Genomic DNA, 23124 nt, shown 5'->3' on the forward strand with positions numbered 1-23124 from the left:
AAAGGTCACGGATCACTGAAGCAGGCGCTCCCAGGCAGAAAAAGAGAGATGGTAGGCAGGTGGAGGAGGTGTGGCAGGGTGACGACAGGGGCCCTGTCCATAAACAGCTCGCTGTTGGTCCACCGTCGAGGTCGGATGCACGGGGCGCACAGGGCAGCTCCACTGTAGGTGCCTTTGGGGGTGCCCACGCCTTGCACGCTTGCCAGGGTTGACCTAGAAACCCAGCTCTCGAGCAAGCACAGGCCAATCACCACTGCAGTGCGCCTCAGCGATTGAAGAGCTAAGAGCTAAGAGCTAAGAGCCCGGCCTCGGCAGGCTACTGGTCGTTCCGACAACCGCTCTTCGATTACATGCGGCCACCCAAACAAATGCTGCGAGGCACCTCGTCACAGGAAGACTTTGGTCTAGCGAGACGACAGAGGGAAGGGTCAACTTCAAGGCGACTTGTCATGCCGTCCGAGTCGGTATCAGTCATGAGAACACGCTGCGATTCAGTTGACGAGCGCGACCGGCCCCCTTTTTAGTCTTCTTCCCCTGCTCGGCCACCAGACTGTCCCAAAGCGAACACGCGTTAGATGAGCTATTGCTGGGGACCCTGGCAACGTGATGAAAATCGCTGGCCCATGCTTCGCTGTGCAAGGTCGATACTTCGGCACTCCGAGACGACGCCCCGAAACAGGCACTTGTCTCTGCGGCTAGCCGTACCATTCTGTCCGCGCTGATAACGATCATCTCAGTTCGAGTATGGCCCTGGGGCTGCCCCACACCGTCGCGTCCTGCTGCCTCACCGGTCTCACCGACCAGATTTGACGGGTACGCTGCCCCGAGACGAGACACTTGGAGATTTGGTACACTGCTATTTAAGGGGTACCTAAGTGGTGATGTGGTGGTACATGTTGCACAGTCATTGCTGATCTTACACGCCGACAGCCCGCTGCGGCACGCCCCCTTGGCTGAGACAGAGCCGCCGACCCGGCTCACAGGAACCCCCCGCCCATCTTCCGCTGCAGCCTTGCGCCCGCAGCCTCCTTGGCCTCCTCCTCCTTGCGTCGCGCAATGGCGGCCTGCCTCTTCTCGTGGTACGTCGGGTCACGCGTCACGCCCTCGGCCCGCCACTTCTGCGGCGGCTTCATGCCGAGCTCCGCGTAGCGCGCCCAGACATCCTTGCCACGCCGAAACCACCGCGTCTGCCGCTCCTCCTCCTCTTGCGGCGACGGCTGCCACTTGCTCTTGAGGATGCGCCGCACCGCCTCGGGCGAGACCTCAAACTTTTCCACGAGCTTGGCCGTCGTGTACTCCTCGGGGAACTGCGCGTGCAGCGCGCGGATGCCCGCCACGGCGTCAGGCGACAGGCGCTTCATCGGACGCCAGCCCTCGGGAAACTTCTTCTTGAGGGCGTCTTTCTGGAGCTGCCAGTTTTCGCGGCGGTGTTGCGGCGGGGGCGCCTGCGCTGGGTCGGCCTCGCTCTCGCCCGCCGCTCTCTTTGCGCCCGCGTACGGCTTGCTTGATGTTGCCATGGAGCCGTCGGTCGACTGTGGTTTGCCCTCTGTCTTCAACTCTCTTGCCTTTTTTGGTTTCCGTTTTGGTTTGATGGATCTGGGGCTTGGCGAGCCCCGGGAGGTGTCCTTTGCATTGGCGGGCGCTTCTATCGTCCACGTCAAGTCACTCGTGCTGTCTGAGGACGTAGGCGCTGCAGACGATGGAGGGCCATCGGCTTGGTTCGTGGCGACGGCCTGTCCATCCTCCGCCGGCTTCTCCGCAGTATCGCTTCGGGAAAGGGGGGTTGTCGAGAAGGCAACTCGCAAAGCAGACGAGGATCGTAGTGTCGGGGCTCGCTGAAAATTGCGCGGCGCGAGGAAACCAGTGTTGTGGACTTGACTAAGTCCCCGCACGAAGAGTTGTAAAGACGATATGCGGCATGCACAAGCCATGATGGATGGTGCCGTTGTTGGTCGTGATGAGTGACAGACGACTTTCTTCAGCCGGTCAAAAAAAGTCGACTCGCGTGATAGGTGTACGGGGCCTGATCGGGGGTCGGAGCTTCAGACTACCGCTCGTGGTCCGTGCTTCTGGGTCACTGGTGTCCCGAACCTCACTCCAATCAAGGTACCTACCTAACTATCGTTGTGACCGGGACAAAGAAGTATCCGGAACCGACTGTCTATGATGGAGATTGTTGAAATTCAATATATTTTTTTCAGAGACGCTAGATAATGCTAAACTGACTTGTGTAGGTAGGTACGATATGTGCAAATTCACTCTCCGCCGTCCTTCACCCATGTGATGGTTTGTACAGCGTAAGATGGACGCTCCAGTGCTGCAACGGACGATTTCCGCGTGATACCCCCAGTGCCCTCGCTACCCGACCAATGCCAACCGGGAACCTTGACTTAGACTGCAAGGCCCTCTTCTGACGCCTCGTCCCTTTCTAGCTTTTCGAGGCCCGTAGCGAAAGCGCCATACACGCGCAACGGAACCGCAACCTCGAAGCTCTCACAAGCCAGGTTCTCCACTGCAACTAGAACAAGGCCCCCACGCTCATCACGCGAAATCTCCTCAAGAAGTGGATGGTTACGACTTGGGTTCGTGTTACCACTGGTAGCGCTGTTCCCTACCAGAGGCGCGCTGGCGTCTTCAGACTCTTCGGGCTCCGCAACGGGAGTCTCTTTGGTCTGTTGGGCGGTAGCGCTAGGCACAACAAACTCGACACGGATCTTCCACTCGAGAGCAACACCCGATGTCACGAACTCTGGGGTAGCGTTGATGGGAATGGTTGGCGTGAAGACGAGTCTGCGGCCGTAGAGTGCTGTATCAGAGGAAGATGCGTACACCTTGCGTGTTACGCGATGGACCGAAGCATCCGAGCGTAGGGCAAGTTGTGAATCAGCAATTCGTTCAGCAGATTCGAGCGCACAGTGGAGAGCGTAGCAAGGCACGTCCGCGTTGGAGAAATCGACCACCATAGTCACGGCCTCGCCGATGCGATATGCAGCCCTCGTAAGCGTCACAACGCCGACGCGCTGACCATTTCGCGCAATCTCAAAGCGGTTGGGGCTTTGACCGCCCTCGGATGCGTGGGTGCTACGAAGGATGGCAAGATTGATGGCGTCCTTGGCAGTTGTTGCGTCTTCGAACGCTGATGGTCGCCTGGAGCTTGGTACCGCCGTCGGAGAGAGTAGACCTGTGTGACTGCCATAGCGTGGTCTGTTCAATAAGTCGTCGACATATGTGATGAAATCGTTTAGAGAAGATTCAGGTCTCGTCGATTGAGCTTTCTTTTGGTTACTTGGTGTCATTTTATCGAGGGGTGTGATGATTGCTTGGTCGCGCAGGATAATATAAGGGTTCATAAGATCGTAACCTAGAATCTCGCCATGGCTGTTGACGCCGCCCAGCACCCTAAAGGGTACCTCAACCTTGCGTATCTGTTGCTCTTTCGTGCCGCCAGCCCTCTGTGTGCCGATGACGAGCGTGTATGAAATCTTAACGGCCTTGCCCTTGTGGGATGGCGGCAGGCCTCTGGGCAATTGAAAGGCGTATTCAAAGGCCTTGCTCTCCCCTGGCGCAAGCTGCATGTCAACGAACAGGATCGACTGCGGCGTAGAGAGGAGCGGCACAGACTTGGAGCTCGCGATGCCGCGCATGTCCTTCATGCTGCTGAGCTCACCAGTTCCGAGAAGGTCGCCAAGGGAGCTGCTTATACTCCCCCATCCGAAGCTGCGAAGAAGACCGCTGTCGCGCCTGGAAGAAGTCTCGACGCCAATCACGCCGCCCCCCTGTCCACCAAGAACGGCTTTTCGCTTGACTTGCTCAAAAGGCGCCAGGTTGATGAGTGAACCGTCCAGGGTGAAGGAACCTTGAACTTGAGCATACGCCATCATGATGGTTTCGGGTCCTTTCGGCTGTTGTAGTGAGCTGAAATTGGAACTTCGTCTGAGATGTGAAGGCCTTGGCTGGTGCTGACCACGGAGCGGTTGCTGGTGGGCGGGGTACTCCGAGATGAGCGTTTCCGAAGAATGATTGCTTGCCGCGTAGAACTCCCCGCTACTTCTTGGTGTCCCTCCCATGCTTGTCGAGGAAAGGATTCGCATTGCTGGGGTGGTCGCATGCATGTGTGAGTGGTCAGGAGCCCCATGAGAGCCGTCCTTCGTCCGGAATGCCGATATTGATTCGTTCTTGGGGCTCAGAAAGCTGTCGTCAGTGGGATTTAATGGGCTGTTATGAGATTCGGATAATGGCGAGGGCGCCATTGGAAACTTGAATTCGGGCATATTACTAGAAGGTGACCGTGACTGTCGGAAAGGGCCGCTGATGGCGGGAGTATTCGGCATGGTTGATGGACCTGGAGACCGGGGGTGTCGATCGGACATCTGTGTAGATTTGAACATCGGAGAGCTGACCTGCCGCGGTGATGCTGTCAAGTGGTCAGGCGTTTGTTCACTGACAACAATGGGAGGAAGCAATACCTGACTGGGGCCCAGAGATTCCGAGGCCAGCCCGGGGCATAATGTGCAAGCTGTGAGCCCGCGCATGCCCCCTTCCGGGCCTTTGTATCCTGGCGAACGAAGCGTTGCTTTGCGCATCATCAGGAGCTGTGTTGGCCGATCCAATGGAGACGATGGAGATGGACCGTCGATGACTGTTGCCCTGGTTGTCGCTAGATTTCGGAGGGTGCGGTGGGGGTTGTGGCCACACGATCGAGCCAGAACGGCTCCTTGAAAAGGCGGCCGGTGCACTTAGGGAAAGGGTAGAACGGTGGCCGCGAGAGGGACCAGCAGTTGACGGGGTCGGTGGGGTCGAGCCGGTGATGGGCTTCCCACGATGCAGCGGGGTGGCATATCTGGGACGATCGGCGACATTTGCCTGCCGTTGGGTCTGCTTATGTTGACTGGAATCGGCGGCAACGTTCTTGAAGGTGATGGTGCACTTGATCTCCTCGCCAGCAAAGACAGTCTGGTCGTCCCAGCGAATGAAGACGCGGATGTTGCTGGAGCTGTCCGAGACCATTGTGGCGCGCGTTGGGTCTTGCCGAGGACAATTAGGAGAGATCGGAAGGGTATCGATCAGCTAGGTCCTATGGCATGGCCAGCTTGTACCATTGTCGCCGTTTGTTGTTTGGGGTTGGCACAAGGCGTCCTTCTGGATGATGAGAGCTGGAGCGAACGTCATGCTCCGAGGTGACAGGTCGAGGTTGAGGCTTCTAGAGACGTAGTGACTGGCTGGGGGGCGGAGGGTAGCGGAGCCCAGCCAGTTCCAAGGGTTCCTAGGCCGAGACCAGCTAGTTCACGTTCTCAGGGGCGTCGATGACTCAGCTAGGCTGACAGCATACATGGTACAAGCAGCATCGGAACTGCTCATCATCCTTTGGAAGTGATTTCCGTCATTTTCACGGTACCAGAATCGGCATCAACAGTGTTTCTACGCCTCGCGAGAACTGCAGAACCAATGCGTCGAGCACATGGCCACTGCCGGGCCCTACTTAGCAACCTGGCTTCCGACACCTGTGACTCAGGGCAGACAGCTACTGAGACAGCGCTTTGTACACCTCGACCTCAACCTGAGCCCACAAGTTGAGGACTGGGCCATCAGCAAACGGGAGGATCTGAGTGCAAACGAATCCTGCCACCCCTTTCTCTCTATCACACCACCACCATAGGTTGGCAAGGCCAGCCCACTGCACAGTTGTTGGCGATCGACCAGTGGCGCTGCTGTTTGCTTGCATGAAAGTCAACCCCCAACCCTGTGGTGCATTATCCTGGATAGGGTAGAGTTCTGAGACCGGGTTCGTGAGATCGGGTTTCGACGCTGGAATGCCTTGCCGAGCGTAGTCGGGGAATGAGGACACCTGGTTCCGGAACATTTCTTCAACCGTTTCTTTACGGAGTATCTGGGAGCCGGTTATGGGGCAGGTCCCATTATTTAGAAGAACAGCGAGAACCTCTGGCGAAATAAGTCAGCCATCAAGCACAAGGCCAGTCTATCACGCAAGAGGCGAGTCACAGTGGACTCGAGCGCTTACTGGTGTATTCTTGAGGCTTCGCGAACAGACCAGCGCCACCACTGTTGAAGACTGACGCTATCTCTTTCTCGTTGCCTAGGTCCACCACGAGTGGGCGGCGCAGTAGGTGATCTCTGGGTCGAAGGGTGCCGTCCGGATCTCGTGCATGCATGTGTGCCAACTTGGCCCGCATGTCTTCGTTTGGAAACATCGATATGTTCTTCAAGCCAAGTGGCTGAAACACGTGCTTCTGCAGGTAGGTGTTCAGAGTATCCCCTGTGCGGCGTTCAAGGGCAATACCAGCCCAGTCAATACCGACCTGGACATTGGTCAGAGTGACTAGGGATAGGGGTTCTAGGCACGAAGGGGCTCAATAACTTACACCATACTCCCATCCCTCTCCTGGCTGGAACAGGAGCGGCTGAGTGACATCCTCTATGCGGCCCGAGAACTCGTCAATTCCTGCGGGGAAAGACCAGTCTCTCAGCCTTTCGTTAAAAAATGTGTAGCCGAAGCCCGCGGTATGGCTTAAAAGCATGCGTAAGGTAATGCGGTTCTTCTTTTCCTCCAGCACACCGTCAGATCGGAGAACCTTGAGGTCCTTCAACTCAGGACAGAGATTTTCGATTTGTTCTCCATCGTCCAGTGATAAAAGACCTTGTTCCACCAGTTGCATACACGCCACACCTGTCAGCATTTTGGTGCATGAGGCTATCCAGAAGATGTTATCAAGAGTCATGGGTTGCTCGGAGGTGATTCCCTGTTTGCCTGCCGAATGTGCGAAGAGATCCTTTCCATCCTTGCCAACGACAACGACTGTAACCCCAGGAATGCCCTTCTTCTGATCGGCTACCGAATCGTCCACTAAGGCTCGAAGCCGGTCGAGAGACTGGTCGCTCAGAGGCATTATGAATTCGATGTCCTTGGCGATGGAGGAATCAGGCAATATGGAGGCCACTGGCCGAAATTCTCTGATAAGTGTACTAGGTCGTCCTTACCTCCTGAGGAGGTTCCGGTCACTGGTTTTGTGCTGCGCGTGGGAACTGTGAGACTTGGGCAGGAGTGGATATCAGGCGGAGGCCATGGCCATACTTTAAGCATTTCGGGTCAAAGGGGACACTGGTCGGCCGACGCATGGAATTCCAAATCCCGATTGTGTCATTGCCGCCTAATCGAGGAAGCGAACGATCAGCAGACATCAAGATGAGGGGCAGTATTGTCTCATCCAGTGAACCTTGAGCTCAAATGCCGGGGGTTGCGGGGCCACCGCATGGAGCTTGGACATCGCGTAAAATCACTAATCCCTTTCGGCTTGGTTGACAAGCCACCGGACAAACGGCAGCAGGCCACCTACCGTTCGTTCGTATGACCAGGACCTTCGGCAGTTAAAATGTTCATGAGGACCTTCGGGGGTCTGCCAATAAAGTCTGCATCGCGTTGCTTTACCTCGGCGGCTGCTGCATAGTGTACCTCGAGGTATTGTAGACTAACCGCCCGACTTTCTGGCACAATGACCCACCCCAGACCTCTGTTGACTTTGAGGTGTGGAACCAAGAAAGAAGCTTGCTATGTTTGTATGGATATCTGGAAGCTTTGTGCACATCGCACTCTTCTTCGCTTCATGTGCTCTGAAGGGCGACCTTCATCGACACTGAACAGAAGCAGTATAGAATGACAAGAAGATCGTGAGAGTTGGCTTACAACCTGCTGAACCTGGAAAGTTACCTCGACGTCCAAGGTTCATGTGAGATTTTGAGAAAGAAAATGTGGGAAAATCAACCAGTCGTCCAACCTCTGACGCAGGTAATTTAGATGCGAAACAGGGCAGCTGTATTGCGTATGTATTCGGTTTATATAGGCAGGTACCTAGGTACAGCGAGTTGCCTATCTTAACTTCTGGGAAGGACTACCACCAGAAGCTGCTGCCTTCGGAGTCTTTCACGTTGTATCTGGAAGGCAGCTTTTGCAGCCTAGGTAAGTTCGGGGGTAGGTACCTCCCTAGATAGTTCCGTGCCTTCAGACTTGTAAGGTCCACCAAACGGACCTCAACCTTGGGTTTTCCGGCTCACAACCCACTACTAGGGATTGTTCCTCCTATTGATTGTTCCCTACTGCCGCATCATCAGATGCCCCGAGCCACGCATCTTTGGACATCCAAGTGTCCCTCGCCAGGGTTCGAATCAGTTCCTGATACCCAAGTTCTCTTACACGCTGTGAACGAGAATCAGACGACAAGATGAGACACCAAGACTTACCGAGCATCAATGTTGCTGTTCGTAAGTGGCGAGACAACAGTGCCCTCAACAACTTCATAGCTAATGGAACATACCCTCAGGTCTTATGGGGGACTATGGAGATGCCCACGAGCACCCCGACCCCAACCCCCACCTCGGTTACAAAGGGTCGACCGATGGCCGCGCGCAGCGGGAGATGTCCACCTTCATCGAAAGTAAGGACGACAATGGTTTCGAGATCGTCATTTCAGTGGAGGATGATCCTTCCCTGGACGAGTGGATTTATGATGAATTCTGCCTAGAATTTCAACTTCTCGTCGATGGCAGTCACATGGGCAAGCGAAACGTGAAGGCTTGCAACCTGCGACGCAATGGTAGAAGCTACACATATACTACACAGTTCATTGGCGCCAAAGGGCCCGGGCGTGACCCTTACCAGAAAGAGCTTCGAAGGTTTGTATTCTCTTCGCTCACCACCGGTAAGTGTAGCCGCACCACCTTCAAGTTGGCGACCTCCAGATCTGACCTATGTTCAGTCATTGATGAGACATCCCCTGAAGAAATCGCTCTGTCAAAGGCACTTGGAACCATTGAGATAGTCGTTCGGTGGGTAGAATTTACAGGCTTTATCCCCGGTACCAGGGACCGACAGCAAGACGGTCGCGACAACACGTATAAGCAGACGGATCACAGGATCAGTACCAGCGGGTATCCGTATTCCGAGATCTCCGAAGAAGCTCTGAAAGGAAGAGCACTCTCGCACAGCACATCGTCAGTGGCATTGTCTCGCTGGACAGTCTTCCGTTGCTAATGAATTCATAGCTATGCCATACCGGAGGACATTACGGGCCATGGGGACGGAAGGCGTCCTCGGACTCGAATCGTGGATCGTGGCCGCCCGGTGATGTCTTACCTATTCAAGTACCGATCCATGGGTAAGTTGCAACACGACATCCATGAAGCTTCAATTGACTTTTCCCCCCTAGAGGGCCTCAAGAAGGAAGGAGTCGTGCAACGAACTCCTCCCCCCGACTACGATGACGCAGTTCCGAAGATGGAGTCACTACCACAGCACGAGATTGAACGTCTAGCTCGCGTAAAGCTGATACAGATGAAGGTTTGTCAGGGGAAAATCGACCAGATCAAGTACAAAAGCCTGCTGAGCGATACTGACTGGCATTCCAGCGAGACCATGACAGACAACGCGAGCCGCTGACGAATTTGGGAACCAACGAGGCGGCGCGGCGCGGCGGCAAACGGCACATTGACGAAGTATACAGCCTGAATGAGGAGGTTGAAGGAGGTCGACCTAGAAAGATCTTTCGCATGGACCCCTCGATACCCGTCATTGACTTGACCGACGAATGAAGGCGGCCACCAGACTACCTTGTTTTTCTCAACAGGTGTGTGCAACGAGCAGTTATATGCGCCGAAAATCATGCCGTCGGGAACTTGAGCTGACAGCAAGCAAGCACTGCGGGAATGTCAGTGTTGTAGTCGGGTCGACTTGGCTTTTTTTCCGTCTTCCTCGGCCCTGTGGCTCTATTCGGACCTCAATGCGTTTTTCCAAAGGGGTTTTTTTTTTTTTCAAAGAGTGTGAGACAGGAAGGATTCCCAGCACAAGACGATTGCAGGAATATGGAGATAACATAGAAACGGGCCTTTGAAGATGTTGACAGGGTTGGTTGAGAACAGAGGAAACATGCTCTTCATGTGATGCCTACAAGCACCGCTTCGTGTGTCGTCCTTCACGATGCAGGCAGGGGAGAAGGGGCTAAGTGCAATAAATGCCGGTCGTGATGACCGTTACTCTAAATCTGTGACTAATCGTTTATATGTGCTGTATGACAGCTTTTTGGCTTTTACCTCAGGTAATGTGAACCCTACCTTTCAAAGCTTCGAGAGGGTGGGAGTCGGGTTCGTTGACGTTGCTGTGCAATTGTTTCCACGACGTTGATGGCAGTTGCTCGGAGCGACAAGTGCGTTATTGAGGCTCTGGAGACGTCTCAGACACAACTGGCTGTCGCAGAATTGCATGACGGCATGTACAGTGCCCGGACATTCTGTGGTATCGCCATGTTGATTCGCTGCACGTCTGACAATGTACCAGCGAAGTCCAAGCCATCTTCGACCACAGAGTCCAGAAGGCGATTGTTGGTATGGTTTGTGTACTGCGACTGAGGGATGTGTAGGTGCCTTATCTATCTGGCTTCCACACTACCTACGTACCTATGCGGCGTGCTGATCAGGTCTCCCTGGTAGGTACATACAGCACTGAGCGAAGGCATTAGTGGTTGCCTAGCCGCACGGTGAGGGGTGCCTGAGAACCCCGCCCATCAAAAACGTGGTGCCCGAGGTGCATCTTAGATGGCAGGTTATACCCACCTCAAAGAAGCCCACGATTCCTCATCAGCGCTTGCCAATTACGTCTTTCTCATTCCGCCTTGACGTATCCCCCACTGAGATACTTCGAGATCATCCAGACGGCCAAAGACTTGGAATCCCACGTTGGAACCATGCCCATCGATCGTGAAGTCCCAGGCATCGACGCCTGGGTCGAAGTCAACGGCCAGAGAGCAGAGGCTTACGACGACGACGACGTGTCCTCCCGAGAAGTGAACGACATGCCGGCTAGACATCAGATCTTCAAGTACATCGAATCCATCGATAATGCATCCTTTACCGTTCAGGTCCATATGAGTAGAGAGGTCGCCCAGCATGCCCCACCACCGTGCGACACTGTAATTGGGGAGCTCTCCGTAGATGGAAAACATGTTTCTTCCAAGTGCGCCTCAGTTCGGCCAGGCCAGGGAACTATTGACAGGCTTCGATTTGACGGCAAGAAAGTCGAGTCGTGCTCTCGTCCTGGATATGTCCACCTTCTCAAGTTGGTCTTCTCTGCCGTGTCGACAGGTATGTGACGACGTCCACTGTTGGCACAGCCATGCTGGCCCTCGTCTGGCGGTCAGGGCGGCCGCTTCGATGCGGTCGTTTTCGAGACTAATCCAGCTCCAGTGGACGACACGGATACGGCGCGCATTGCGAGTGACCTTGAGGCAGCGAAACATTTGGGACTCATACAGCTACGCTTCTTCGCTGGTGTCGACATAGGCTATACGATGGCGCAGAGGCCTGATTCGACGATTCCTACCAATACGTCGGAGTTGTCTGAGAAATCCCTGAAGGGCAAAGCTATCTCCCATGGCACATCGTGAGTCTTTTCAACGCATGTTTCAGCGAACTGAGGACTGAAATATGGGAGATTTTCTCATGGGGCGGATTTGCCGGCGAGCCGCCATGTCATGGTCGACTATGTGCTCGGCCGTCAAGCCTTTGCTGTGATTAACTTCAAATACCGATCTCGAAGTGTGTATCTCCACGACGCAGATATTGGTACTTGAAAACGTTGCTGACATAGAATCAAGGGGCTCTTCAGCAGGAGATGATCCTTCCCCGCACTCCATCACCCGATCCAGAACTGCAAGTTCTCGAGGGCATGTCGACCGAGCAGGTCAGGCGGTTAGCAGCTCAACATCTCCACTCATTACATGTAAGTCTCATAGACAGCTAACTTATTTGCACAAATGACGGAGCCTCCTGCGTTGTCTCGGGGAGCATCGCATGCCAAGCAGCAAGCTGACCTGGCACAGAGGCCGAGCCGGGTTAAAGAAGAGAACCAAGCGGTGGCGAAGACGGAGCAAAAGCCCTCCGTCAAGCGTGAGAGAGACGAAGTCGACCTTACAATGCCGCCATCCCAGCGCGAGTGGAAATATACCAAAACAGCGAACGGAGCGAGGGCAGTAGACCTCACCGAAGATGACGACTGAACAATCATGTTCAACCTTGTTACGTCTTGCTGTGTGCCTTGATGATACTTTCAGAGATTTTGTAAGGCGTTTTCTTTTCGCTATACCCACAACAGTAGCGGTTCTCTTCAGCTGGCCGCGAGTTAACTTTGCGTGTACGGACTGGTCTTTTCTACTTAATTCATGGGCGTCCATGTCATCAAAGTACATGAGAGTAATCATTATCATTATCAACAAGCCAGAACCCAAGGACTCTGTCAATTTAGGATTCTGCTGCTTGTTTCGCGTCAGCCTGTTCATCCTTCAAGACCCGTACCGCAATCTCTGCAGCTCTCGTCTCGGCCTCATCTCGAGCGACCCCGTCATCCACCTCTGCAACACAGCGATCCCCGATCATGACCTTGCAGGTATATTTCATTTTTGCACTCTGCAGGCCGGCTGCGTCCTCGGGCAAAGTGAGGAGATATTTGACTGTCCGGTGACCAGCGATCTCTCCCAGCTCTGATTTCGGATGCAGCACATGAACGTCGTCCTTTGCCAGTCGGGACAGCACCGGCAGAATGCCTAGTCGTTCCGTCACACGAACGCACGCGCTCATGTCCCCTGAATCGACCCAGACGGCACCCAGTACAGCTTCGACCATATCGGATAAGAACTTCGCGGGATGTAAGCGAGCGAGAAGAGGCCAGGGGTAGCTTGACCCATGTCTCAGAGCGTGAATGATCTGCCCTCGGAGATCGGCATGAGCGCCGGCAGCTTTGGTCTGCTGCTGCACAACTTCTATTGAGGAGTGGCGCATAAACTTCCAAAGAGGGATTTTCCGACGTGTCCGTTTGAGCTTCTGTTCCATCCCGGCAGGGTTCTGAGGATTGAGGTCCGTATCAGAAGGAGAAAAATCGACATCAATGATCACCTCGTCTTCCTCGGCATGGCTCTCGAGTGCAAGGAAACCTAGAAGATCGCCGTTGACCGAAGCAGTCCTGAGGAGATGCATCCTGTCGTGCGAAAGGTTAAGGGGAAACAGATGGGACACCACAATGTCGTCCAGAATGGCATCGCCTAAGAATTCGAGACGTTCAAGGCAGCCAGTCACATGTCCGGCAGTGAAGGAGGCATGCGTGATCGATTCAATCAGGAGAATCTTCTTCGTGAATGTGTAGTCGATCAGCTCTTCCAGCGGGACAAGCATTGGCGGCAAAGACACATCAGGGGGCGCCAAACTGTGAAGGATCTCCTGACAAGCTGGCAACGGTTTCCAATCAAGCTCCCTCAGGAAGATCGAAATGCACCCAATTGCCTTTGGGAGGCCACCGTCAATGTATGCGGCCCCTATGAGTGCTTCCACAACATCGGCGAGCGTTTTAGTCGATATTTCACGGGGTCCTGAGTCGCGAGCACCTGTTTCCAACATGCCGTTGACGTAGATAGGCCTCCACGTGCGACAAGTGAAGTTTTCAGTTAGAACAAATTTGTCAAGGCCAGCATCCAGTGCAGCCCTACACAATCTCGAGTTCGAAACTAAGCCATCTTTCAGGCATGATAAGTAGCCCTCCGGCCAGTCAGAGTCTAAGCTAGTGTCAGCTGCGGCAACGTATGACAGAGTGTAAGGAGGGCGAACGCACGCAGAGCGGCAGCATTGACCGTGGTGCAAAGCTTGAGGATAGAGTCACCCAAAAACTCAAGACGCTCGTAGTTTGTGGCCTCCAAGGAGCCCTTAGTGCTGATGGCCGTCAGAACGAGAGAGAGATCTGAGAAATTGAGGTCACGAAGTAGGCTCAAGGAAAGCTGTTCTGCAACCAGTCGAACCTCGACAATGTGTGAAATGGAAGGGATCAACGCCCCAAAGTAAGCATGATCCAGTGGGATCGTGTCAATTTTCGCCCACGGTGCCGGATAAACCCTCGCATATGGCTTCGTATTTGTCGCCTGTGGCAGTGAATCGTTGACGCTCTTTTGGTGCAGGAGGGCCGGGTGGCGCGGCCACTTTCTAAGAGCCAAGTAAGGAATGTTGCTGGGTGCATCTTGGAAGCCTGGAGAGTCCCCGATGCGCCGGAAAGGTCGTTGAATAAGTTCAAGTGACGGCTTGCTGTTGAGAAAGTGGCCGTACACATACGGGCATCCTGACTCGTCCCGTACCAGGTACGGCATTTCCTCTCGGTCGGCATCTGTGGTTGTGAAGCCCCGTGCACTTAACTGGTTAATATGCAGTTCGCCATCCTGTGAAGCGAACCTGATCACCTGCTGCTGACCATGAGCAATGTCCCAGCGATGGCCAAAGTGGAGTGCAAGCAGCACTGAAGAATGATCAGGCACTTCAAGCTTTTCCTTTCGTTCTTGTGGGCCAAAATCCAGAAGCCATGGTCCTTCGCGATCGAAGTACACCGGCGTGGAAGGCAGTGCCGACAATGCTACCGGCATGCTCATGATATACGTTCCTCGCGTCAATCCCGTCGCATCTTGGAGGCGTACTGGAGTTAACCAGATTTCAGTACTCGTGATCCAGGCCTGGGCAATACTAAGCCAGACGTTCAAGAGGCCATTGCACTGCAAGGTTGCTACTCGAGGTTCGTTTGCGGGTACGATGTCTTTGGCCGTGAGTGGAAGCATGTGTTCGTTGACCAGTCCCGCGTCGTAAAGAGCCAGGTATGCCTGAAAAGCGGCGTCTTTTGAGGCCTGATGCTCCGACTTCCAGCTTCGCCGACTCTCAGCATGACGGACGGCAGCTGGAATATAACTCGGCAATAGTACCGTGACCCTCAGAGATGGAGGTTCTTTGTCGTCTACCACGCGGGGTATGTATTCGGGCCTCTTGTCTATAAACTCCCCAGGAGAAAGTTGCCCACAAAAGTGGCTGAGATGCGCTTTGGCGTTCTCGAAGTCGAGTCTGGCATTGGTACTCTCGACAATGTACTCTTCGTACTCTGTAGACTCGGATGCTTCGATTTGCTCCATTATTCGTATTTCGCGCCGTTCTTTCTCGTAGTGTGTCCTCATTGTCGCTTCCATGCCTTCCCAGTCCTGAGGCACGTAGTCTGTCCCGGGGAGAAGAACCACGAGGCTAGAATCTTTCTTCCGGGCTCGGCCGCGCCGCTGGACAAAGGCTTTGAGATTTTCGGGCTCATCGAAACAGATCACGAGGTTGCAGGCAGGAACGTCGATGCCCTCTTCAAGCACACTTGTGGCGATGAGCAAACTGAGGTGGCCAGATCTGAACTGGAGAAGGGGCTCCGTCTCGTGGGCTGCTCGAGACAGATCCCACATATCTTTCTTCCGTACCAGATGATTGGAAGTACCGACAACAACCCCAACGCTCGAGTACCTATTCGGTGTCAGTGGATGCGACTCAATCACGTGTGCAAGCATCGCCGCAGTTGATCGCTCTTTGACAAATATGATCCCAGCAGTACCATCGGTGGCTTTAGATGACATGTGTTCCATGAGCATCATTAATTTGTTCGATGTGTTATGAGTACTTAGCATGCTGACTTGCGGCTCGATGATACTTATTTGTCGAAGGATGTTGGCAAGATACTGCTTTTCTTCGGTTTTCCATTGATTCATGCGGTGATCACTTGCTTCAGTGATTGTCAGAAAATCCGTGATAACCTTCCAAATGTAGTATTCGGCTGCCCAGGGCCCGAGATCTCGCAGGACTCGCAAGCTTTGGTTAAAGAAAGACTTCATTTGTTGTTGTGAATATGTTTCGTAGCTTGTAAGGACCTTGATGAGCTCACGTCGTGCTCGATCAGTGCCTTTGTCCCTTAGATGGAGAACGAATGGATCTTGCCTGATGTCCATATTTCTGCATGCTTCGCGAAGACTTGATATACTGACTGGCGTGGGCCCACCCTTGGCATCTGTCGTTTCGTAATGAACATAACTGACCGTGGGCCTTTTGACATGGGTCATCAAGTCATCTCGGTGCAATCTGGGCGTAACGCAAACCGAGTCCAGTGTCCGTTCCAGTGCTTCAAGGCCTTCGAGCCTAGATCGCATTATGGGGCTTGCGGTCAGTCCTAAGACGTGAGGAACCCAGAGTGCCGATTGTTTGCGTGGGTGATAGAAATTCATCATGATCATTCTCTCAGCGCTTTTCCCCGTAGAGTGATGCACTACACCATTGTCAGGGCCAAAACTCTTGATAAATTGCCGTGATTGAATACCTTCATCAAAGACAAGCAAGGATAATGAACTCATCTGGACAAAGCCGTGGCTCAAGGCATCGTAGAGAACTTGAGGGGTTGACACCACAATTTTGACGTTGAGAAGCACAGCGTTCCATGTCTCTTGGTTGGACCATGAATCAACATTATCGCTGCCAAGAAGCAGCTTGGTCTGAACTGCAGGAATCTGAGATTGCAATACAGAATGCTGCTGAGCGCAAAGCTCAACATTGTGAGCCACGAACCATACTAGCTAAAACCCTGTAAGTGATTGCGAAGCTGCGAAGTGAGTTTGTCAAACCTTGTCTGAAGCCCCTTCTTCTAGCTCTGCTCGAATTCGGAGGACGGCACTGGAAAAATCAGCATCAATGATCGGGTTCGGCTTGCAGAGAACGTACACTTGAGTCTTGCCACTGCCTGTGTCCATCTATGGAGGTGTCAATCGAGGTTGAGTTGGCGCAAGAGGGTAGGTTCGCACAGCTAGAATGATGTTCCTCTTCCGACTTTCCGCCAGCATCTCCAACTGGTATGCCCGTGCATTGATTGTGACGTTACTCGACTGGGTCTGGGTAGCAGCAAGGGGGCCGATGTCGTCCTGAAGGCCATACGGTAGGGAGGTCGAGTTGTTTGAGTCCGACGTTGGTTCTGGAGTCAAATCGTCGTCAATTGGATATCCGCTGCTCCGCAAAGAAGCAGAAATTGATTCCGATTCGTCAAGCATTGCGTAGTGTCGCTGCAAGCGCCGACAATATGAGTATGGTATTTCACGATTTCCAAGCCACTCGTAATTGCGGTCGTAGTTGGGAGCGAATAAGCCGAGATGGGTCAATGAGGACACATAGCTCAGGATACTGCAATGGATGATCAGTCCCGTCCTATGTTTTGGGCAGTTGTGGTTCTTTCTCAGGATGCGTGCGGGGGGAGGCAGTGGCGGTTGGAAGATGAAGAGGCAAGGGTTTCGAGGGTCAGGCAGATATCGTTGGCGGAAGCGATGGAGTGAGTGGCCTGCAGGAGGCCCACCAGATTCTGGCTGGCGAGACCAGCTCAGATATGCAGGAAATGGCTGCTCGGCCCCTGAGTGGCAGATCCTGACGCATCGCAAACACTCAAATGAGGATTGCAAAAGAGTCATGACAATGCGATACCATGCAGGGTGTGGTGGACTTTACAAGCTGCCACGTCAGGCAAGGTAGGAAGGGGCTCTACTTACCTACCTAGGCAGATAAGTACCTTAGGTAGGTGGATAAATGGGCAGATACCTTTCATTGCCGTTGGCAACGTACCTGAGTACCTCATGGCCATCAGGGCGATGTGGTTTCGCATGCACATTGTCAAGTCAGACACGGTCCAAGGCAGACAAACTCTACAGGCGACAATCAAATGCCGAAGATGCCATCGTCTCCGTGAGCCATCATGACAGAGTCTTTTGCATGAAGGCTGAAGAATCCCATGCCCCCTCACATCCCTCTATTGCTGCTATGTTACACGGTGATGACGGTCATTATCCGCTATTCATTCAAAGGTTCGTCAGATAATCCTCGATCTCCTGGGGTGTAAGCTTCCTGAAACGAGGACCAGTGGCGCCCTCAACGCCTTCAATTCCCAACAGATGATCCGCCGGAGGGCCAACGATGCCTGGCAGTTGTTAGTATATCGACGTCACCGAGGCCAATGCTGCTTGTACTCACCAATCTCGATCGTCTCGCCGCTCATTTCTCCCTCAATTGTCTCCTTGAGGGTCAGAAGGGCAATGTGCACTGCGTCTTCCAGTTCCAGTCCCTCTGTGTACCGCTTCTCGAGGAACGTCTTCGCCGACGTCGCACTCTTGCCAATGGCAGTCGCCTTCCATGGGAAATAGCTGCCAGACGGGTCAACCTGGTACAGCATGGGCCCGCCCTTCAGAATACCGCCGGTCTTGCCGCTGGGCTTCTTCTCCTCGCCTTCCGCAGCCTCCTTCTCCTCATCGTCGGGCAGGATGCCCTCATCCCAACCGGCAATCAGCAGACTGACGCCGTACGGCCGAACACCGCCAGATTGAGTAGCCTCCTGCATGACCTTGGCAACATCCTGAACCAATATCCGTGTCGGAGGGTACTCGTTATAGATGCGCTTGTAGCCAGTGTGCGACACTTTGCGTGCCTTGTCAACGAGCACTCTGTAATCGGGGCCCATGCCAGAGTAGACCATGCCGATGTTCGGGGTGACGAGGCTAATCTTCGACAGAGAGCTGGGGTCGGCTAGCGGTGACGAGGACTTCTTTTCGGTGGCGAGGACGATGCCATTTGTCGCTTCACAGGGTTAGCAAGTGATCGAACAGCTTCGAGACGGAAGGCAGAATGGCTTGCCTTTGATTCCTAGGGCGGTGACGCCCTGGTTGACGGCATTGAGGGCATACTCTGATAAATGTCAGCGTTTGAGCTTGCAATCAAGGCGCCGTTGCGGATGAGGTAAGGGTATACCAATTTGTACCAGCTTGCCGCTGGATGAGGTCAGTACAGGAGCTCCGATGAACCATGACAGGATGCCTACCTCGGCGAGAAGGTCGTTAGCGAGAAGGAGTATCGATCAGCCATGGCGTGATAATGTCTGTGAAGTGACGAGTGAGTGGTTTTGGATCGGTTGACAAAGGTGTTTGGTTGATGGGGCCTTCGCTACGGAATTGAATGTGGTGAGGCGGTTCGAGCTTCGCACGGATCACTGTCGTAGGCTGTAGCTCTTGCTTCCCTCCCAGGCAACTCGCGCCGCGTCAAGCTCCAGCATACTGACAAGCCCAGGCTCTGCTTAAATCTGGTCCGTGCTGCGTCACGTGATGATAGCCCAAGATAGAGAAAGTCTGGTTATGTCATTCGTCAAGCGCATATGATTGGCGACCAGCCCCATTGCGGGGAGAGGAGCTTGGGGCAACAGGTTAGACACCAGGAATCTTCTTTTGCTTCTGCGAGGTTCTTCCATTCTTCTCTCCTCTAACAATCGTAAGGACGATGTCCTCCTCTGCCCTTCTCGGGTAGTTAGTTCCTCTCCCCTACCCAGTTACGAAAAGACACGTTTTCCTGACCTCTAGCTTTTCTTCTCCCTCAACACCACGTATGGCGGACACTGTCTGATCGGCTCGCTCTCTCTCAGCCACATTGATGAGCTTCTGACCACGCTTGGTTTTCCGCCCCAACCTGCACCTGAACACCCCCATCCCACACCGGGCCTGTAGTTCAACCACAGATCCACGCCACTATCCGAAGCTGTTTAAAACTTAGAATGGACCCCTCTACTGCTCAGTGGACTTGGCCCGACGACGTCCCGAGCGCCAGTAGTGCGAGCGATCATGATGGCCAATCTCCAAACCACAACGAGTCCCAGCACACGGAGCCTCATCAAAGAAGAGCAGATTTCGAGTCGCAACCACAACCACAGCCGCGTCAACGACACTATGGTCCGCGGAGTTGTCGCATATGTCTTGAAGAGTGCAATCCTACGTGGCCCAGCACTGGCAACACAAGCACTTTAGTCGGCATGATGGGATCTGGCGCCAAGCCTGTATACATGTCTGCAGACGGCTTGGGTCGCCTGATATCGCCCTGCAAGTGCAAAGGATCACAGAAGTACGTTCATGAGGGCTGCCTGAGAGCCTGGAGAACCGCAGACCAGACAAGGCAGTCCGCAAACTTCTTCACGTGCCCAACATGCAAGTACCAATACAAGCTGAGTCGGTTATCCTGGGGCACACGGCTTCAGAGCGGTACCGCGCAAATCAGCCTCACGGCTTTTGTGTTTGTGTTTTCGGTTTTTTTGCTGGGCTTTGTGGCAGATCCCATCTTCAACCTCTGGGCTGATCCGGTCGGGACCATTGCAGAAACTGTTGTTGGCTCGTTTGACGATTTTGGTCGCCCTCCAGAGCCTGTACACGTTCCTGGAGATGGAACATGGTACGAGCACTTCGTCAAGGGCTTCCTTTCTCTTGGTATTGTCGGCTTCTTGAAGTATCTCATTGCCATGTCACCATGGCAATGGTGGAACATGAGAGCCAGCGGCATCATGGGTGGAGGTGGCCGTCGCGGAGGAGGCGGTCGTAACCGGAGCGAAGGTATCAGCTGGGCCCTCGTCATGATCGGGGCTATGACCTTCATATACACCGTTTGGAAGGCTGTAAACTCACTGAGCCATACGGTCCTCCAGCGAGCCGGCGACAGTGTACTGGATGTGGGTAACGAAGACGATGATGAGGACTAACTTGGTGCGCTGCACAGGAAGACGATGTGTCATGATCGTAAGCATGGTGACAGCGGCGCGTATCGGAAAAGGCGTGTTTGTATGGTCCAACCCGGCAACTACCGCTGATAGCCTGCATTGCACACTCTTAAGTTGCCTCGAAGTTTCTCTTCCACATCGTGTCAACTAGTCTGTGTGCAAAGATTGAGTCACTGCTTGTTCTCTGGAAGCGGCCGTTTTGGTCTCTTCCAATCTGGAACTGCAGAAGACGATCGGCCTCAATGACGAGCACCGCTCCAGAGCTTTTTGCTTTGGAGCTTTGCTCCTCGCCTTCCGTGGTGATCATGGCATACCAGCCAGACTCGTGATCACTGCTGGCCTCAGCTGATACATTTCCAGAAGCTTATTGAGGGACTAGTTATATCTTCAATCTCACTTATGCACTTTACCTATCACCCTAATAGCCTTCATGCGTGATCGTAGTTACTCACTCAACTTGATGAGTTTGCAGCCAATTTTGGGAATGAGTGACATCGCTCTAAACGGAACAGTTATCTATCAGATGTGGATACACCCTGGTCACCATGTATGCATTGCTGCCGATCCCGAATCTTCAATTCGAGGTCTTGGCTTCAACGAGTTGCATTTGACAAGTAAACCTTAACGTAATTCTTCGGCGGATCTTCCACGCTTAAGACACGATGTATTCTGTCTGACCGAACACGGCGCCTCGATCAAACTCATATACCATCCCTTGGGTCTCGACTCAGTGGTCTCCAACCCTTGCGCACCTGTCGTCCCGACCTCAATCGAGCGCATCCCCTTTCGGCTTTGCCCGCCTACGTTATCCGCCCAATACATCACGCCGTTGCTGCAACGCAAGTGTGATTCCTTGAAGATTGTACTCTGGCACAGTCAGTCGATCTCCTGGACTCGATCTTTGGTGGCGGCTTTCCCGGCGACACCGTGTACAATGCATTTCGCCTACCCCCCGCGGAAAAGCTCGAACCCCGCGCCCTTCCGCCCGCGGTCCTCAAAATTGCCGTCGGTGCGACGGAGTCGCATACGAGCCGTAGCGATTGTGGCGCTTGTTGTCGTGAGCACATTATGGATCATCTCCAAGCTGTTTGGCTCGCGTAGCACAGTGGCCTGGGAGCCGTCAGGGAGTCCGCCGGTGGTGCTGGTGACGGTGCTGGACGAGTCGACGTACGGCAAGGCGTACGTGCAGAGCATTCGGGAGAATAGGGAGCGATACGCCGCGTTTCACGGTAGGAACATGATCCCCAGGGCATAGCCACGTGTTGGATTCGAGGCGGTCGACTAACAGTATTTCTCACAGGTTACGAAACCCTGATCGCGAATGTGGGCGACTACCCCCTCGACGAGGATTCACCTTCCTCGTGGTCCAAGATTCTCGCAGTCCGTCACGCCATGACCAAGTTTCCCGAGTGTCGCTATGTCTGGTATCTCGAGCAAGATGGCTACATTATGGATCCGAGCAAGACGCTTGAGGAGCGCATCATGAACGGCGCAACGCTCGACGCATTCATGATCAAGAACGAACCCGTCGTTCCGCCCGACAGCATCATTAAGACAAGTACTCGACTGCGAGGCAAGGATGTCGACTTTGTGGTGACGCAGGACCGTGAGGGCCTATCGGCGGGCAGTTGGGTTGTGCGGAATGGGGTTTGGGCACGGTTCTTCCTCGAGACCTGGTTCGACCCGATGTACCAGACATACAATTTCCAAAAGGCCGAGGGTCACGCGCTGGTAAGTCTTCTCAGCAAGAAGGGCGGGGTTGACAGGCAAACATAACTGACTCGCCGCGCGCAGGAACACCTCGTTCAGTGGCACGGCACGATCCTCGCGAAGCTGGCTTTGGTGCCGCAGAAGACCATCAATGCCTACAATCGCTATGATAAGGCGCAGGAGCTCTACAGGCCAGGCGACTATGTCGTTCGAGCGACGGGTTGCACGCCGACGGGCGAGAGAAGCTGTGAGAACGAGCTCGCTAGCTTCAAGACACAATGGGAAGAGGCATTCGCGGCTTATAAATGAGATGGACTGACGCGGACATGGAAGCGAAGGGTGCGCGATGTCTTTCGGCGGCGTTTCACTGGCAGCGTTTTGGCATGAACTTGCGAGCTGGGGTGTAAGGATTTGTGGACGACGGCGTTTCTTTGCTTTTCCTGCATTCATGTGATGCGAGAGCCTAGGGAAAGGAGCATCCTCGATGGCCTCGAGGCCTGTATAGTTGTAGATTTTGGTGTTGCATTAGATGGTACATAGGTGGCCTGGGATCCTCTGGTCTCGAGGCAATGGATTGACCCCCGATGTTTGGTCTTAGCAATGACAAGCTCACCCAAGGTACCTACCTTAGGTACGATGTGCATGCAACGGTGTTTTCCAGACCTGAGAGTAAGGAGAGAGCTGCAAATCCTTCGGCACTGTCATGCCGGCCTGCGCACTCTTAATCTCTTGCGCACTCTTAATCTCTTGTTCAAAGTTAGTCCCCCGACTGCTAACTGAGGTCATCATGACAGTGAGCCAATCGGCGGCAACTCCGAAAGTCAGTCGATACTTACTGTACCTAGGTACCTTACCTATGTCAAGACAGGGACCAAACCCGTGTGACAGCCACTTCCAACCCCCGCACCTGCACAACGACCTACGGACTCGACAAGATAACCACCATTCTGGAAGGTCCGCAGTCTGGTGAT

The 23124-nt window shown here is 53.9% G+C and overlaps 11 protein-coding genes across 11 annotated transcripts; 4 read left to right on the forward strand and 7 right to left on the reverse strand.

Annotated features, from left to right (window-relative positions):
* Positions 1–977: 977 nt before the first annotated feature.
* RRG9 (Required for respiratory growth protein 9 mitochondrial) lies at positions 978–1931 on the reverse strand (the record flags this gene model as incomplete). Its single annotated transcript, XM_028636367.1, has 1 exon — positions 978–1931. One exon carries the CDS (start codon positions 1929–1931, stop codon positions 978–980), a length of 954 nt encoding a protein of 317 aa, XP_028497701.1.
* Positions 1932–2390: 459 nt separating this feature from the next.
* Positions 2391–3881, reverse strand: D7B24_002153 (uncharacterized protein; the record flags this gene model as incomplete). The annotated part of the gene is made up of 1 exon (XM_028636368.1): positions 2391–3881. The coding sequence occupies one exon, from the start codon at positions 3879–3881 to the stop codon at positions 2391–2393; it is 1491 nt and encodes a 496-aa protein (XP_028497702.1).
* A 394-nt stretch (positions 3882–4275) lies between these two features.
* Positions 4276–5007, reverse strand: D7B24_002154 (uncharacterized protein; the record flags this gene model as incomplete). The annotated part of the gene is made up of 2 exons (XM_028636369.1): positions 4276–4414; positions 4472–5007. The coding sequence occupies 2 exons, from the start codon at positions 5005–5007 to the stop codon at positions 4276–4278; spliced, it is 675 nt and encodes a 224-aa protein (XP_028497703.1).
* A 514-nt stretch (positions 5008–5521) lies between these two features.
* D7B24_002155 (uncharacterized protein) lies at positions 5522–6905 on the reverse strand (the record flags this gene model as incomplete). The annotated part of the gene is made up of 4 exons (XM_028636370.1): positions 5522–5577; positions 5881–5940; positions 6020–6317; positions 6381–6905. The coding sequence occupies 4 exons, from the start codon at positions 6903–6905 to the stop codon at positions 5522–5524; spliced, it is 939 nt and encodes a 312-aa protein (XP_028497704.1).
* Positions 6906–8234: 1329 nt separating this feature from the next.
* Positions 8235–9600, forward strand: D7B24_002156 (uncharacterized protein; the record flags this gene model as incomplete). The annotated part of the gene is made up of 6 exons (XM_028636371.1): positions 8235–8274; positions 8334–8711; positions 8856–9003; positions 9055–9167; positions 9219–9349; positions 9418–9600. The coding sequence occupies 6 exons, from the start codon at positions 8235–8237 to the stop codon at positions 9598–9600; spliced, it is 993 nt and encodes a 330-aa protein (XP_028497705.1).
* Positions 9601–10748: 1148 nt separating this feature from the next.
* On the forward strand, positions 10749–12059 carry D7B24_002157 (uncharacterized protein; the record flags this gene model as incomplete). The annotated part of the gene is made up of 5 exons (XM_028636372.1): positions 10749–11145; positions 11248–11443; positions 11495–11598; positions 11658–11782; positions 11883–12059. The coding sequence occupies 5 exons, from the start codon at positions 10749–10751 to the stop codon at positions 12057–12059; spliced, it is 999 nt and encodes a 332-aa protein (XP_028497706.1).
* Positions 12060–12300: 241 nt separating this feature from the next.
* Positions 12301–13227, reverse strand: DCL2_1 (Dicer-like protein 2; the record flags this gene model as incomplete). The annotated part of the gene is made up of 1 exon (XM_028636373.1): positions 12301–13227. One exon carries the CDS (start codon positions 13225–13227, stop codon positions 12301–12303), a length of 927 nt encoding a protein of 308 aa, XP_028497707.1.
* Positions 13228–13604: 377 nt separating this feature from the next.
* DCL2_2 (Dicer-like protein 2) lies at positions 13605–15299 on the reverse strand (the record flags this gene model as incomplete). Its single annotated transcript, XM_028636374.1, has 1 exon — positions 13605–15299. The coding sequence occupies one exon, from the start codon at positions 15297–15299 to the stop codon at positions 13605–13607; it is 1695 nt and encodes a 564-aa protein (XP_028497708.1).
* A 2418-nt stretch (positions 15300–17717) lies between these two features.
* Positions 17718–18774, reverse strand: PRE8 (Proteasome subunit alpha type-2; the record flags this gene model as incomplete). Its single annotated transcript, XM_028636375.1, has 5 exons — positions 17718–17836; positions 17890–18489; positions 18547–18597; positions 18661–18680; positions 18731–18774. The coding sequence occupies 5 exons, from the start codon at positions 18772–18774 to the stop codon at positions 17718–17720; spliced, it is 834 nt and encodes a 277-aa protein (XP_028497709.1).
* A 679-nt stretch (positions 18775–19453) lies between these two features.
* On the forward strand, positions 19454–20425 carry D7B24_002161 (uncharacterized protein; the record flags this gene model as incomplete). The annotated part of the gene is made up of 1 exon (XM_028636376.1): positions 19454–20425. One exon carries the CDS (start codon positions 19454–19456, stop codon positions 20423–20425), a length of 972 nt encoding a protein of 323 aa, XP_028497710.1.
* Positions 20426–21377: 952 nt separating this feature from the next.
* D7B24_002162 (uncharacterized protein) lies at positions 21378–22462 on the forward strand (the record flags this gene model as incomplete). The annotated part of the gene is made up of 3 exons (XM_028636377.1): positions 21378–21672; positions 21744–22174; positions 22238–22462. The coding sequence occupies 3 exons, from the start codon at positions 21378–21380 to the stop codon at positions 22460–22462; spliced, it is 951 nt and encodes a 316-aa protein (XP_028497711.1).
* Positions 22463–23124: the final 662 nt, after the last annotated feature.

The sequence above is a fragment of the Verticillium nonalfalfae genome (genome assembly GCF_003724135.2).
Source record: "Verticillium nonalfalfae strain VnAa140/NRRL 66861 chromosome Unknown scaffold_15, whole genome shotgun sequence".
NCBI lineage: Eukaryota > Fungi > Ascomycota > Sordariomycetes > Glomerellales > Plectosphaerellaceae > Verticillium > Verticillium nonalfalfae.